Here is a 16,993-nt window from a genome sequence, read left to right on the forward strand (position 1 = left end):
ATTATAGTCATTACACACAGAGGGATCTATTTCAAGTGTTTTATGTTAATGTTGATGATTATGGTTTACAGTCAATGAAAACCCAAAAGTCATTATTCAGAAAATTAGAATAATTACCACAAAAGACCTGCAGAGGCTTCCGAAGCATTTAAAATGGTCCCTTAGTCTGGTTCTGTAGGCTACACAATCATGGGAAGACTGCTGACTTGACAGATGTCCAGAAGGCAGTCATTGACACACTCCACAAGGAAGGTAAGCCACAAAAGGCCATTTCTAAAAAAGCTGGATGTTCACAGTGCTGTATCCAGACAAATATTAATGGAAAATTGAGTGGAAGGAAAAAGTGTGGTAGAAAAAGGTGCACAAGCAACCGGGATAACCGCAGCCCTGCTAGGATTGTTAAGAAAAGGCCATTCAAATATTTGGTGGAGATTCACAAGGAGTGGACTTCTGCTGAAGTTAGTGCTTCAAGAGCCACCACACACAGACGTTTCCAGGACATGGAGTACAAGTGTCGTATTCCTTGAGTCAAGACACTCATGACCAATAGACACCAGAAGAGTCTTCCTTGGGCGAAGGAGAAAAAGCACTGGATTGGTCTCTGTGGTCCAAGGTGTTGAGAGAGACAGAGAGACCACAATCCAAGCTGCTGAGGTCTAGTGTGAAGTATTCCACAATTAGTGATGGTTTGGGGAGCCATGTCATCTGCTGGTGTAGCTCCACTGTGTTTTATCAAGACCAAAGTCAGCGCAGCCGTCTACCAGGAAATTTTAGAGCCCTTCACGCTTCCCTCTGCCGAAAAGCTTTTTGGAGATGGAAATTTCATTTTCCATTAGGACTTGGCCCCTGTCCACACTGCCAAAAGTACCAATACCTGGTTTACTAACCACAGTATCATTGTGCTTGATTGGCCAGCAAACTCACCTGACCTAAACCCCATAGAGAATCTATGAGACACACCAGACCCAACAATGCAGACGAGCTGAAGGCTGCTATCAAAGCACCCTGGGCTTCCACAACACCTCAGCAGTGCCACAGGCTGATCGCCTCCATGCCACGCCGCATTGATGCAGTAATTCATGCAAAAGGAGCTCCAACCAAGTATTGAGGCATTTACTGTACAGACTTTTCAGTAGGGGCCAACATTTGAGTTAAAAATAATTTTTTTCAGTTTCTTTTGTCTGACTTCTGGGTTTTCATTGGCTGTAAGCCATAATCATCAACATTAACAGAAATAAACACGTGAAATAGATCCCTCTGTGTGTAATGACTCTATATAATATATAGGAATAGATCCCTCTGTGTGTAATGACTCTATATATTTGTTTCCTTTTTGTATTGAATTACTGAAATTAACTTTTTGATATTCTAATTTATTGAGATGCACTTGTATATGTGAAAAGAAACTGTGTAATTTATCTTATTAAGGATGCTTTACGTGCTGCGACATCGCTAGCGATTGCTAGCGATGTTGCTGGTGAAAGCACCCGCCCCCGTCGGTTGTGCGTCATGGGTAAATCGCTGCCCGTGGCGAACAACATCGCTTACACCCGTCACTCATACTTACCTGCCTAGCGACGTCGCTGATGCCGGCGAACAACCTCCTTTGTAAGGGAGCGGTTCGTTCGGCGTCACTGTGGCGTCACTAAGCGGCCGCCCAATAGAAGCGGAGGGGCGGAGATGAGCCGGACGAATATCCCGCCCACCTCCTTCCTTCCTCATAGCGGGTGGTCGCAGGGACGGTGATGTTCTTCGTTCCTGCGGTGTCACACGTAGTGATGTGTGGTGCCGCAGGAACGACGAACTACATCGTACCTGTGGCAGCAACAATATTTGCGATTTAGAACGACGTGTCAACGAGCAACGATATCGTAGTTTTGATCGTTAACGGTTGTTCGTGCGTTTCACACGCAACGACGTCGCTAACGAGGCCGGATGTGCGTCACGAATTCCGTGACCCCCAACGACATCTCGTTAGCTATGTCGTTGCGTGTAAAGCGGCCTTTAGACACATTTTTCTTTTTTTTCCTCCCCCTGGCCTGATCACTTATTCTCAATAGTCTCAGGTCACATGTAAGATCTGTCTTCAGTGAATATAGATTTTCCTGAGATAGGAGATGACTGTTGGTGGTGATAAAGTTCTACGGAGAATTGTTACTGTTATTTCAGGAGAATTTACAGCTAAATGTCAGTCTCTGTTTCTAGATCTCCAGTCTCCATAATGGGGAAATTTATCTTCCCCAAAAAAAAAAAAAACAGATTTTCCACATTTATTAAAAGATCAATCCAGGAAAAAAAGACACATTTCTCTAATAAAACACATTACAAATTTGCTCATCTTTATCTATATTATTGTTTTATGAAATATATGTAGCGTAGCAGTCTTTTAATCTTAAGTATTATTAAACAAATGAATAAACAAATGATATTCTCTTTTCCTCCTTTCATCATTCTTTCTCACGCTTTCACTAGCTTTCTCTCTTTTTTTTTTTTTCTTCCCTTTTGCCCTATTTTTTCTCACCATTGCTTTTGCTGTCCCTTTTTGCTGTCCCTTTTTGCTGTCCCTTTTTGCTGTCCCTTTTTGCTGTCCCTTTTTGCTGTCCCTTTTTGCTGTCCCTTTTTGCTGTCCCTTTTTGCTGTCCCTTTTTGCTGTCCCTTTTTGCTGTCCCTTTTCTTCTTGCCTTCCTTCTTGCCTTTCCTTGTTTTTTGTTTTTTTTTTTTTATTGCATTTTTTTCTTTCACTTTCTTTCTCGGTTGGTGAGGAGAGGATTCATTTGTACATAACATATACACCTGCATGATTATAATACATATACAGTATATGCATCTGTGTATCTTATGTACAAACGACCAGTCTCCTCGCTAACCGGACCGCTGCCTCTTGTCCCCACTTGGTTTGGTCATTTTCTTTGAAACGTTCCAGTTACACCAGGTTTTTCTTGTAAAATCACTTGTAAATAATGTCAGCCGTTTCTTCCTGGGTATGCAGTAATGTGGCATTAGGGAATGGATTGCAGCATAAATAGACAGATTTGACATTTCGGAGTCTGGGACAGCTGTGTGACGGCCCCTCTGGGAGTGGTGCGGCAGGCATATTGGTTGTCACCCCAAGCTAAGAAACCATCAGAATTAAATTTCTTACTGTTTGACAGAAGCGGACGACTCAATCACTTATCCTTTCTGCCATTTTTTTTTTTTTTTAATGTAATTCTCACTTGTAATTTTGAATTGTGAATGTGTGCCTGCACTGCGGTGTACTAACCACTAGGTGGCAGCATCTGCTTACAGTTGAATCTCCATCAGATTTTATAGTTTTGGCCATCAATCCCGTTACATATTATGGGGCCGGTTTACTATAGAAGACAATTATTACACAGGGCAGAACAGTTTTGAGATAAAACCACCTTTCTTTTAAGTTGTAATGACGGAGCGGCGCCATTTAATTCCTGCTTTCCTTTAATGGACAGTGATGCATCCACCATGCACGATTGAAGGTATAATCTCCGTTGGATCCGTTAATGATATGTTTTGGGTTTTTTTTTTCTTTCCCTTTCTGCAGTTTTCTCACTACCTTCATGAAAATGCATCATACGTGCGTCCTCTGGAGGAAGGCATGCTCTGGTTGTATGAGAGCATCACCGAAGGCACAGTCACAGTCCTGGTAATGTTTCTACCCTCGTTATTTCACCTCCCGCCCAGCCTGACTATAAATCACTATCCAATTTACATGTCAGATTCCAATTTAATTTCCAGGAAACCGCGGTGAAGCTGAAGTTTTTCTCTGAGCACTTTACATCGTACGTCTCGTACCTGCAGAAGATCCTTCCCTACCAGTTGCAGAGGTACGCCGTGCAATCCCCAGTCCTTAGAATGAGGATGGCATTTGCTTTGCTAATTTTGGAAGTTCTTTCTGCCCTTTAGCGCAGCGGACGGCTTGATTTGCAGCCATTGTGACTGTGAACCTGTCTCGCTCGAATGTTTTGCCCACAGCAGAGCGCGTAATTAAAGTTATTCCCGGCGGCTATCCTCGCCAAATAATGCTGTAATGCTGCTGCAACTGCAAAAGAGGCTGCATTTTTTTTTTCTGGTCTGCCCTTAAAGATTTAGACATTGGTATCTATTCTCTGACAAGATGCTTTCTATAAGATCAGGGAAATGCTGAGCATTTTCCAGACTGTACAGAACCACCGGCAGGATGGGGGCAAGAGATGCAAGGAAAGATGGTAAATGGGATTTATAAGAAAGGATCAGAAGAGCTGCAGTGATCGATCTTCAGGAGCGCACCCCTCCCGTGCCTCCTAGCTTCTGGCTTTGGGGGTGTAATGTGCTCCTGATGATTGACAGTGCGTCGCTCGCACGGATGGAGTGTTCTGCGGCGCTGCTGTATAAGGCACCGTTACCTTTGCAGCATCAGACGAGCGCAGGGAGACTGAAGCCAGACACATCCAGCCATATTGAGAACAGCAGTTGCAAACTCTATAGCAAAGAGCTTGTAAGCACTATGCTCATTGCCACCACTGATAGGCTACCTAGACTACCGACCGCCTCTGTAATTCACAGTAAACTATAGAATTAAAAAAAATCCCTTCGTTCTTATAGACAGAGGATTTTTAATCGGAGGTAAATTGCAAATTTGCATGTTTTTACAAGCACTTTGCAATTTGATTCATTTAACAAGATTATTATTTATTATAGCGCCACTTATTCCATGGAGCTTTACCACTGAAAAGAGGTATACATAATAAAAACAAGTACAATAATCATAAACGGACTGGTACAGGAGGAGAGGACCCTGCCTATGAGGGCTTAGTCTACAGGAGATGGGTGAGGATACAGGAGGAGAGAGGACCCTGCCCGCAAGGGCTCACAGTCTACAGGGGATGGGTGAGGATATATGAGGAGAGAGGACCCTGCCTGCGAGGGCTCAGTCTACAGGGGATGGGTGAGGATACAGGAGGTGAGGGGACCTTGCCCGCGAGGGCTCAGTCTACAGGGGATGGGTGAGGATACAGGAGGTGAGGGGACCTTGCCCGCGAGGGCTCAGTCTACAGGGGATGGGTGAGGATACAGGAGGTGAGGGGACCCTGCCCGCGAGGGCTCAGTCTACAGGAGATGGGTGAGGACCCTGCCCGCGAGGGCTCAGTCTACAGGGGATGGGTGAGGATACAGGAGGAGAGAGGACCCTGCCTGCGAGGGCTCACAGTCTACAGGGGATGGGTGAGGATACAAGAGGAGAGGGCTCTGCCTGCGAGGGCTCACAGTCTACAGGGAATGGGTGAGGATACAGGAGGCGAGAGGACCCTGCCCGCGATGGTTCAGTCTACAGTTAAGAATGATCCTTTAAATCAAGAAAATAAACACCGAGGTCATAGATACGAAAGATGAGCAATTTTTTTCTTCTTCGTTCATGCTGCCATGGTCCGGTGTCCACACCTCCTTGACAGTGGTCTTCACTTGTACACCTTGCATCTTGAGTGCCTCTGATGCTTACTAAACGCCGTTATGTCTTGGTGCAATGCACCTAAAGGGGTTTTCTGACAAAGAAAGTTATATTTAATGTTGATTTTAATCAATAGATCTTGGAATAATAAGTTACACAATTGGATGTATTTTAAATAAAGCTTCCTGTGCGGAGATATTCTAATATATGTGTCCTTGCTGTGTACTGTGTAATGGCCGTGTCTGACCATACAGGGACAGGGTCTGATCATACCACATCTCCTGGGCAGGGGAGGATGCAAAAGAGCATACAGACATTACAGCATGGTATAGCAAATTATACTTTCTTTGAGGGAAAACATTTTTTAAAATGTTTTTTGTTACCTCACAAAAAATTTCAATTATGATACCATTCTCTTATGTCTTTATACCTTTTTTTTTTTTTGTTTGTTTTTTTTGTTTTTGTTATATAAAAGACCTGATTCATTTTGTGAGGTAAAACATTTCCCTGTCTGTTTTTAAAAAATGTTTTACCTCAAAGGGTAATTTGCAATCCGAAGCTGTAATGTTTGTATGCTCTGTGTCCTCCCCTGCCCAGGAGATGTGGTACCATCAGGCCATGTCTGTGTACGGTCAGACACGGCCATTACACAGTACAGAGCACGGACGCATATATAAGATTATCTCAGCACAGGAATGGGGTTTTTTTTAAACTCATCCAATTGTGGAAATTATTATTATTCCAAGATCTATTAATAAAAATTTACTTTGTGGGAAAACTACTTTAAAGCTGCCGCATGAGGGCTGGTGATTAGGACTAGGGCAGCGCAGATCAATTGTCTGTAAATGGTAAAATATGTTGCGTATTAAGTTATTACCTCCGTTGTCGTGATCCTCCCTTAGACGCCCCAGTCTTAAGTCTCTCGTGCTGCCTTTTGAGCCATGCTTTGACATTAGACAGCAGCAAGTAGCTGCCCCCCTTCATGCAATGCTGTGTGCAAAGGCCAACGCCGGAAAAGGTGCCCAACATTTCAGCATGTGACTGCAATGGCAATGGATTGGGACGCCAGAGATCATAAAACTATATTTCGCAAATAGTAAAATATATAACTATTTATTATTTTTTTTTTTTTTTTTTTTGCCTGAAAAATCCTTTTCATTAAAGGGAAGGTGTCCCTTTCTTTTTCCTTTTTTTTTTTTTTTCCTTTTTTTCTTTGTGTTCATAATAGTGATTTATGAAATCAAGTATTTTTAATACAAAATTAAATTAACTGTTTTTATTTAGTTTTTATTTAATTCTAGTTTTACTGAAGCACAAGGGGCTGCCATCTTGGATTTGCTGTGTGTTGTGACAGCTACTCGCCTCAAATATTGCAGCGACCTGGGTATAGAACAGTTGTCGCTCTCCGACCCTATTCTGTAAAACTGAGAGCTCCCTGCTGTGAGCAGGACAAGCCCCCCTGGGCTGTCCAGATCACAGCAGAGGGAGGAGATCACGTGCGGCAGAGCATTTGGTGGCGGACGTGCGTTCGGCAGAGCATTTGGTTGTGGGCGTGCAAGCGGCAGAGAATTTGGTGGCGAGCGTGCGTGCGGCAGAGCACTGGGTGGCGTGCGTTCGGCAGAGCATTGAGTGGCGGGCATGTGTGCGGCAGACCACTGGGTGGCCTGTGTGCGGCAGAGCATTGGGTGGTGAGCGTGCGGGCGGCAGAGTATTGGGTGGCAAGCGGTGCGGGCAGCAGAAGGCGGGTAGCAGAGCACGGGCTGGCGGGCGGCAGAGCATGGGTGGACTGCAAATAATGGGTGGTCGGCAAAGCGCGGGCAGGTGGTCGGCAGAGCATTGCTGGTACGGGGCATGCAGAGCGTCATGTGGGGAGTATTATGCAGGGAGTACTGTGCAGCTTTACTTGGTGACATTTTAGACATTAGGATCTCTTTGCGGTTACCAACAACATGGCTCAGCACTGTGATCCAAAACTTCAGCTTCCCTTATCTTTTTGGAAACTGGGAAGGGGAGGTGACATCACGCACAGGAGAGCAGATTACACCCACTTTTACTGTAGTTGTAATGTGAGCTAGTTCTACAGTAGGATTTAGGCAGCTGCTCCCCCTAGTGTTTAAGAGTGAATTTTTTTTTTACATTTTGCTCAATTAAAACTAATAATAATCTAAACAAAACATTAATACTTTACATTTTTTCAGTTATTGAATTTTTTTTTTTTTTGGACGACACCTTCCCTTTTAAGCTTCTGATAATTCAGAAATGCACAAAATCAAATTTTGTTTGTGCAAAGATAATGAACCACAAGATCCATCTGTTCCCAAAAATGGCGTAAAATGGCCTTCTGAGGCTACCTGATAATTCGGCTCCTGTTGAGTCTCACAAGGCCTGGTTAAAGGGATATTAATAATTAAAAATATCTCTCTACATATGTCAATTGATTCCTTTCAAGGAAAGCTTTAGAGTTGTCAGCACATTGCTAGACCAAGGAAATCCACCCCCACAGTCCCAAGAAGCCACATGTTTGCAAACCCAATCCCTCTGTGCATGAACTAAAGCAAAATTAGTGTATTCTGCCACAGTCTATATCCTTGACTAGCAGGGAATACCACTATGAATTCTCTGTTTAGGTGGTGCCATTTTAAGTCATTAAAGGGAACCTGTCAGGTGCAATATGCATCCAGAACCATGAGCAGTTCTGGGTGCATATTGCTAATCCCGGTCTAACCCTCCCTGTATCTAGTAGCATAAAGAGATCTTTAGAAAAAGTACTTCTAATGTTCCTTTATGAGATGCTAATGAGTGAGGGGACTAGTCGCACTGGCGTTAGTTCCTGCTCTCATTCCGCTACAGGGGTGTGCAAACATGCTATTCAATGTCCATTGCCCATTGTACCTGTGTCCGTTTTCACAGCTTCAGAACTACAGTGTTTAGGGTCACTGCACATGATCAGAGGTCCCAGCACTTCTGGTTATGCGCACTATGAAGCCAGGTGTACACGTCCCGGCTTCTGAGAGGTCTAGTGCCCATGACCGGAAATGCCCGGACTTTTGACCCTACACCCGAGGTTCTGAAACAATGACAACGGACACAGGTATGAGCGTCACCGTTGATGACGCTGGGCATTGAATAGCATGTTAGCATGCCCCTGTTGGTGTGCTACTATGCTAGGAGGGCGGAATGAGCGCCAAAATGAACACCCTTGTGACTAGTCCCTGCACTCATTAGCATATCATAAAGGATCTTTAGAAATACTTTTTTCTAAAGATCCCTTTATCTATGCTAGTGTATACAGGGACGGTTAGGCAGGGATTAGCAATATGCACCCAGAACTGCTCGTGGTTATATTTCTTCGGCGCTCCATTGGGAGACCCAGACGATTGGGTGTATAGCTACTGCCTCCGGAGGCCACACAAAGCACTACACTAAAAAGTGTAAGGCCCCTCCCCTTCTGGCTATACACCCCCCGTGGGATCACGGGCTGCTCAGTTTTATGCTTTGTGCGAAGGAGGTCAGACATCCACGCATAGCTCCACTGTTTAGTCAGCAGTAGCTGCTGACTATGTCGGATGGAAGAAAAGAGGGCCCATACTAGGGCCCCCAGCATGCTCCCTTCTCACCCCACTTTTGTCGGCGGTGTTTAAGGTTGAGGTACCCATTGCGGGTACGGAGGCTGGAGCCCACATGCTGTTTTTCCTTCCCCATCCCCCTGAAGGGCTCTGGTGAAGTGGGATCTTACCGGCCTCCAGACTCTGAGGCCGGGCTCCATCCACAGACCCGGAGATCCTGCTGGATACGGAGCTAGGGTACCGTCAGGGACAAGGCCCTGCAACATTCAGGTACTCTGTGTCCCCGTGCAGACAGGCACAGACACACTCCAGCGTTGCTGGGTGTTCTAGTGCGCCGGGGACAGTAGCGCTGCGCGCTTGGGGTTATACTCACTGCAGCTTTGAGTTTATGTGTGGGGAACTACCGCGCCGGCCGCCATGGTGACTGCGGCGCGGCTGAGACTTGTGGTGCGCCGGGGACTTCGCGCCGACCGTGCTTTTACGACAGCAGCGCTTGTAAATCTAGTCCCCGGCTTCTGCGGCCTAGTTACGCTTCGTTCCCGCCCCCAGCCCTGTCAGTCAGGGAAGGGGAGAGACGCTGTACAATAGTCAGCGCCGAGGGCTGGAGTCTTATTTACATACTCCAGCCCTCTCACTGGGCACAGTGGGACGCCAGTTCCCGCTCTTTGTCTGCAGCACGCCCACGGCCCGCCCCTCTTCACTGGACGCCGGCAGCCATTCCTGCACGCAGTCTGAGCTGGAGAACGGACATAGCCCTGGGAGACCCAGACAAGGGATTCTGGCGACCACACACCCGCTGTTAAGCGGGCGGTAAGCAGCACCTAGGTGCTGACCCCACTAGTGCCACAGTGTAGTTTTTGTGTACTTTTGTCTGTACCTATATATTGCACTGTACGGTCGCTTCTTGGCTTATACCCCTATATTGCTCTGAGGAGACAACAGCATGTCATCCGCAAAAAGCAAGGGTGCCAAGGCACGGGCTTCATATGCTGCCTGTACCGCATGTGGGGCTGATCTACCGGCAGGTTCCCCTGACCCCCATTGTGTGCAATGTTCGGTCCCTGTGCCACTTCGTCAGCCGGAGCCTATGCTAGTAGTGGCCCAGGCAGAGACTCCTGTGAACCCTGCCCCGGTGACGGGGACAGAGTTTGCAGTTTTTGCTGATAAGATGTCTGTGACTATGACAAAAATTCTAGAAACCTTGCAGTCCAGGCCGGTCACTCAGACCATGGGCACTGCTGATTCAATGTTCCACGGTCCCCCTCAGTTGGAACTAATCCGTGCTCCAAGGGGGTCCCAGACATCACAAGCTGAAGGCTCTGACTCGGACGACAGTCCCAGGCAGCCTAAGCGAGCTCGCTGGGAGAGACCCTCGGCGTCATCACGCTGGTCAGGGTCTCAGCGAGAGGATTCTCTGTATGATGAGACAGAACTAGGTGATCAGGAGTCCAATCCTGAGACTGCTCTCAACCTGGATACCCCTGATGGTGACGCCATGGTGAATGATCTTATAGCGGCCATCAATAGACTGCTGGATATTTCTCCTCCAGCGGAGGAGGCAGCAGCACAGCAGGAGAAATTCCATTTTAGGTATCCCAAACGTAAATTGAGCTCTTTTCTGGACCACGCGGACTTCAGAGAAGCAGTCCAGAAACACCATGCTTATCCAGATAAGCGTTTCTCCAAACGTCTTAAGGATACACGTTATCCCTTTCCCCCTGACGTGGTCAAACGCTGGACCCAGTGTCCAAAGGTGGACCCCCCAATCTCCAGGCTTGCGGCTAGATCCATAGTTGCAGTGGAAGATGGGGCTTCACTTAAAGATGCCAATGACAGACAGATGGACCTTTGGTTGAAATCTGTCTATGAAGCTATCGGCGCGTCGTTTGCTCCAGCATTCGCAGCCGTGTGGGCACTCCAAGCTATTTCAGCTGGTCTGGCGCAGGTGGACTCTATCATACGTCCATCAGTGCCGCAGGTGGCGTCCTTGACTTCGCAAATGTCTGCGTTTGCGACTTACGCTATCAATGCGGTCTTGGACTCTACCAGCCGTACGTCAATGGCGTCCGCCAACTCGGTGGTTTTACGCAGAGCCTTATGGTTAAAGGAATGGAAAGCAGATTCTGCTTCCAAAAAATGCTTAACCAGTTTGCCATTATCTCAAGACAGGCTGTTTGGTGAGCAATTGGCGGAAATCATTAAACAGTCCAAGGGTAAGGACTCTTCCTTACCCCAGCCCAGATCAAACAAACCTCAACAGTGGAAGGGACAGTCGAGGTTTCGGTCCTTTCGAGGTTCGGGCAGGACCCAATTCTCCTCGTCCAAAAGGACTCAGAAGGAGCAGAGGAGCTCAGATTCCTGGCGGACTCACTCCCGCCCAAAGAAAGCAGCCGGAGGAACCGCTTCCAAACCGGCTGCCTCATGACTTTCGGCCTCCTCTCTCCGCATCCTCGGTCGGTGGCAGGCTCTCCCGCTTTTGCGGCATTTGGCTGCCACAGGTCAAAGACCGGTGGGTAACAGACATTTTGTCTCACGGGTACCGGATAGAGTTCAGTTCTCGTCCTCCGCCTCGGTTCTTCAGAACCTCCCCACATCCCGACCGAGCCGATGCTCTTCTGCAGGCGGTGTGCTCTCTAAGGGCAGAAGGAGTGGTGATCCCTGTTCCTCTTCAGGAACGAGGTCAAGGTTTTTACTCCAATCTGTTTGTGGTGCCAAAAAAGGACGGCTCTTTCCGTCCTGTTCTGGACCTAAAACTGCTCAACAAGCACGTGAAAACCAGGCGGTTCCGGATGGAATCCCTCCGCTCCGTCATTGCCTCGATGTCTCAAGGAGATTTCCTAGCATCAATAGACATCAAAGATGCTTATCTCCACGTGCCGATTGCTCCAGAGCACCAGCGTTTTCTACGCTTCGTTATAGGAGACGAACACCTTCAGTTCGTAGCCCTGCCATTTGGTCTGGCGACAGCCCCACGGGTTTTCACCAAGGTCATGGCAGCAGTGGTAGCAGTCTTGCACTCTCAGGGACACTCGGTGATCCCTTACTTGGACGATCTGCTGGTCAAGGCACCCTCTCAAGAGGCATGCCAACACAGCCTGAACGTTGCGCTGGAGACTCTCCAGACTTTCGGGTGGATCATCAACTTTTCAAAGTCAAATCTGTCACCGACCCAATCGCTAACATATCTTGGCATGGAGTTTCATACTCTCTCAGCGACAGTGAAGCTTCCGATGGACAAGCAGCGTTCACTACAGACAGGGGTGCACTCGCTCCTTCAAGGCCAGTCGCACCCCTTAAGACGCCTCATGCACTTCCTGGGGAAGATGGTGGCAGCAATGGAGGCAGTCCCGTTTGCGCAGTTTCATCTGCGCCCACTTCAATGGGACATTCTCCGCCAATGGGACGGGAAGTCGACGTCCTTAGACAGGAAAGTCTCCCTTTCCCAGACGACCAAGGACTCTCTTCAATGGTGGCTTCTTCCCACCTCATTATCACAAGGAAGGTCCTTCCTACCCCCATCCTGGGCGGTGGTCACGACAGACGCGAGTCTGTCGGGGTGGGGAGCAGTTTTTCTCCACCACAGGGCTCAGGGTACGTGGACTCAGCAGGAGTCCACCCTTCAGATCAATGTTCTGGAAATCAGGGCAGTGTATCTTGCCCTACAAGCCTTCCAGCAGTGGCTGGAGGGAAAACAGATCCGAATTCAGTCGGACAACTCCACAGCGGTGGCATACATCAACCACCAAGGCGGGACACGCAGTCGGCAAGCCTTCCAGGAAGTCCGGCGGATTCTGATGTGGGTGGAGGCCACGGCCTCCACCATCTCCGCAGTTCACATCCCCGGCGTAGAAAACTGGGAAGCGGACTTCCTCAGTCGCCAGGGTATGGACGCAGGGGAATGGTCCCTTCACCCGGACGTGTTTCAGGAAATCTGTCGCCGCTGGGGAAGGCCGGACGTCGACCTAATGGCGTCCCGGCACAACAACAAGGTCCCAACTTTCATGGCACGGTCTCGCGATCACAGAGCTCTGGCGGCAGACGCCTTAGTGCAAGATTGGTCGCAGTTCCAACTGCCCTATGTGTTTCCCCCTCTGGCACTCTTGCCCAGAGTGCTACGCAAGATCAGGTCCGAGTGCCGCCGCGTCCTGCTCGTCGCCCCAGACTGGCCGAGAAGGTCGTGGTATCCGGATCTGTGGCATCTCACGGTCGGCCAACCGTGGGCGCTACCAGACCGGCCAGACTTACTGTCACAAGGGCCGTTTTTCCATCTGAATTCTGCGGCCCTGAACCTGACTGTGTGGCCATTGAGTCCTGGATACTAGCATCTTCAGGATTATCTCAAGGGGTCGTGGCCACTATGAGACAGGCTAGGAAGCCCACGTCTGCTAAGATCTACCACAGAACGTGGAAGATTTTCTTATCCTGGTGCTCGGTACAGAGAGTGTCCCCCTGGCCATTTGCATTGCCTACTTTTCTTTCCTTCCTGCAATCTGGTTTGGAAAAAGGCTTATCGCTCGGCTCCCTTAAAGGGCAAGTCTCAGCGCTATCGGTATTTTTTCAAAAGCGTCTGGCACGACTTCCTCAGGTACGCACGTTCCTGCAGGGGGTTTGTCACATCGTCCCTCCGTACAAACGGCCGTTAGATCCATGGGATCTGAACAGGGTACTAGTTACTCTCCAGAAGCCGCCCTTCGAGCCTCTGAAGGATGTTTCACTTTCTCGACTTTCACAGAAAGTGGCCTTTCTGGTAGCGGTCACGTCTCTTCGGAGGGTATCCGAGCTGGCAGCGTTGTCATCCAAAGCTCCCTTCCTGGTTTTTCACCAGGACAAGGTAGTGCTGCGCCCGATTCAGGAGTTTCTCCCTAAGGTGGTCTCCTCCTTTCATCTCAATCAGGATATCTCCTTACCTTCCTTTCTTTGTCGCTCCATTGGGAGACCCAGACAATTGGGTGTATAGCTATTGCCTCCGGAGGCCACACAAAGTATTACACTCAAAAGTGTAAGGCCCCTCCCCTTCTGGCTATACACCCCCAGTGGGATCACTGGCTCATCAGTTTTCATGCTTTGTGCAAGGAGGTCAGACATCCACGCATAGCTCCACTATTTAGTCAGCAGTAGCTGCTGACTATTTCGGATGGAAGACAAGAGAGCCCATACAGGGCCCCCAGCATGCTCCCTTCTCACCCCACTTTGTCGGAGGTGTTTGTTAAGGTTGAGGTACCCATTGCGGGTACGGAGGCTGGAGCCCACATGCTGATTCCTTCCCCATCCCTGTTACAGGGCTCTGGGCGAAGTGGGATTTTAACGGTCTCCAGGCACTGAGACCGTGCTCCATCTGCAGCCCCTGGAGAAGACGCTGGATATGGAGCGGAGTATCATCAGGGACAGGCCCTGCTTCCTCAAGGTACTCTGTGTCCCCGTGCATTTCGCACGCACACCGCAGCATTGCTGGGTGTGTTAGTGCGCCGGGGACATCAGCGCTGCTGCGCTTGTGCCATTGTCTCACTTCAGCTTAGCTGAGTGGGCAGACTTATGTAGAACGGTCGCGCCGGCCGCTGGGACTGCGACGCGGCTGGGACTTGTGGTGCGCCGGGGACTTCCGCGCTGGCTGCGCTTTTACGGCGGCCGCGCTTATAAATCGAGTCCCCGGCTTTTGCGGCCTAGTTCGTTCGTTAACGCCCACAGGCCTGCCAGTCAGGGTAGGGGCGTGACGCTGCACATCACGGCAGCCCGGAGAGCTGGAGTATGTTTTGCATACTCCACCCCTCTCACTGTGTGCACTGTGAAACCGGATTCCCGCACTTTCTCAAGCACGCCCACGGCTTCCTTCTCTAACACAGGACGCCGGCAGCCATTATTGTCAGTTCTTTCTATAGCGATAAAACAGACAAGTGTGGGAAGACCCTGACAGGGATTCTGAGGTTCACACAATCGCTGTGAGCAGGCGTTAAACAGCACTTGTGGTGCTAACCCCACTAGTGCCGAAGTGCATTGAGATATAGGCTTCTACGCTATGCATTGCACTGTTTTGGTCGTACTTTTGTATATATCCTCCTTATTGTGCGGAGGAGATTACAGCATACTGTCTGTGGAAAACAGAGGTGCAGAAGCACATGTTTTCCATGCAGCCGGTACAGCAGGTACGGCTATATGGCCGGCAGGTTACATACACCCCCATTGTATGCAACTCAGCCGGAGTCTCTGCTAATGATCCAGAGGATGGGGATGAAGTCTGCAGTGTTTACTGACAGATTTTCTGAGACTATGGCTGTGATACTGGAAGCCTTGCAGTCCAGACAAGTCTCTCACACCATGAGCACTGTTGAATCATTGATCCATGGTCCCCCTCAGTGTGAACAATTACAGCTCCGGGGGTGTCACGTGCATCCCAGAGTCACGGCTCTGACACGGACGACAGTCCCAGACAGCCTAAGCGGGCTCGCTGAGCGGCCCTCAGTTTCATCGCACTGGTCAGGGTCCCGCAGGTGGACTCTCTGGGTGCTGAGGCGGAGATAGCTGCTCAGGAGTCTTATCCTGAGACCGCTCTCAATCTCGGTACACCTGATGGTGACGCCATAGTGTATTATCTTATAGCGTCCATCAATAGAATGTTGGTCATTTCTCCCTCAGCTCCTCCTGTGAAGGAGCCAGCTGTACGGCAGGAGAAATTCTATTTCAGGTATCCCAAGCGTAAATTAGGTATTTTTCTGGACCACTCTGCCTTCAGAGAGATAGTCCAAAAACACCACGCTTATCCAGATAAGCGCTTCTCCAAGCGGCTTAAGATACACGTTATCCCTGCCCCTGACGTGGTCAAGGGCTGGACCCGGTGTCCCAAGGGACATCCTCCAATCTCCAGGCTTGTGGCTAGATCCATAGTTGCAGTGGAAGATGGGGCTCCACTTACAGATGCCGCTGACAGACAGATGGATCTCTGGTCGAAATCCACCTATGAGGCTGTAGGCGCGCCGTTGGCTCCAGCATTCGCAGCCATAGAGGCACTCCAAGCTATTTCAGCTTTTCTTACACAGATGGACACGGTCACACGTACATCTGTACCGCAGGTGGCATCCTTAACCTCTCAAATGTTTGCATTTGCGTCTTACGCGATTACGGCTGTCCTACACTCTACGAGCCGTACGACAGTGGCGTCCGCTCACTCCGTGTTTTTACGCAGACCCTGGTCGTTAAGTGAATGGAAGGCAGATTCTGCTTCCAAAAAAGTGCTTAACCAGTTTGTTTTTTTTCTGCGGACCGACTGTTTGGTGGGCGTTTGGATGAAATCATTAAACACTCCAAGGGTAAAGATTCATCCTTACAAACCCAGACAAACAAACCCCAACAGAGCAGGGGTCTCCTCGTCCAAAAAGGACTCAAAAAGATCAGAGGAGCTCAGATTCGTGGCGGGCTCAGTCACGCCCAAAACAGACAGTCTGACAACCCGCTTCCAATGCGGCTTCCTCAGGACTTGCAGCCTCCTCTCTTCGCATCCGCGCTCGGTAGCAGGCTCTCCCGCCTTGGCGATATTTAACTGCCATAGGTCAATGGCCGTTGGGGGAGAGACATTCTGTCTCACGGGTACAGGATAGAGTTTAGTTCGTCCTCCAACTCGATTCTTCAGAACTTCTCCACCTCCCGGCCGAGCCGTTGCGCTTCTGCAAACGATGTGCACTTTATAGGCAGAAGGAGTGGTGACTCCGTTTCTCTTCAGGACCAAGGTCACGGTTTTTGCCCCAAATTATTTCGGGTGCCAAAAAAGGACGGGTCGTTCCGTCCCGTTCTGGATCTAAAACTGCTCAACAAGCTCGTGAGCACCAGGCGGTTCTGGATGGAATACTCCGCTCCGTCATCGCCTCAATGTCCCAAGGAGGTTTCCTAGCATCAATAGACAGGATGCTTATCTCCACGTGCCGATTGATCCAGAGCACCAGCGTTTCTGCGCTTCGTTATAGGAGACGAACACCTTCTGTTCGTAACTCTTCCTTCC

General features: G+C 49.0%; 1 protein-coding gene across 2 annotated transcripts in view; it reads left to right on the forward strand.

The window, feature by feature from the left end:
* The window catches only part of PPP1R21 (protein phosphatase 1 regulatory subunit 21), a 187,801-nt gene that overhangs the window by 87,310 nt on the left and 83,498 nt on the right, over positions 1 to 16,993 (forward strand). For both annotated transcript variants that reach the window (XM_075339212.1, XM_075339213.1), the window contains exons 10-11: positions 3,560 to 3,661; positions 3,754 to 3,842. In XM_075339212.1, coding sequence (XP_075195327.1) covers positions 3,560 to 3,661; positions 3,754 to 3,842 — 191 coding nt within the window. The remainder of the gene's footprint in view (positions 1 to 3,559; positions 3,662 to 3,753; positions 3,843 to 16,993) is intronic.

Source organism: Anomaloglossus baeobatrachus, chromosome 3 (assembly GCF_048569485.1).
Source record: "Anomaloglossus baeobatrachus isolate aAnoBae1 chromosome 3, aAnoBae1.hap1, whole genome shotgun sequence".
Lineage (NCBI taxonomy): Eukaryota > Metazoa > Chordata > Amphibia > Anura > Aromobatidae > Anomaloglossus > Anomaloglossus baeobatrachus.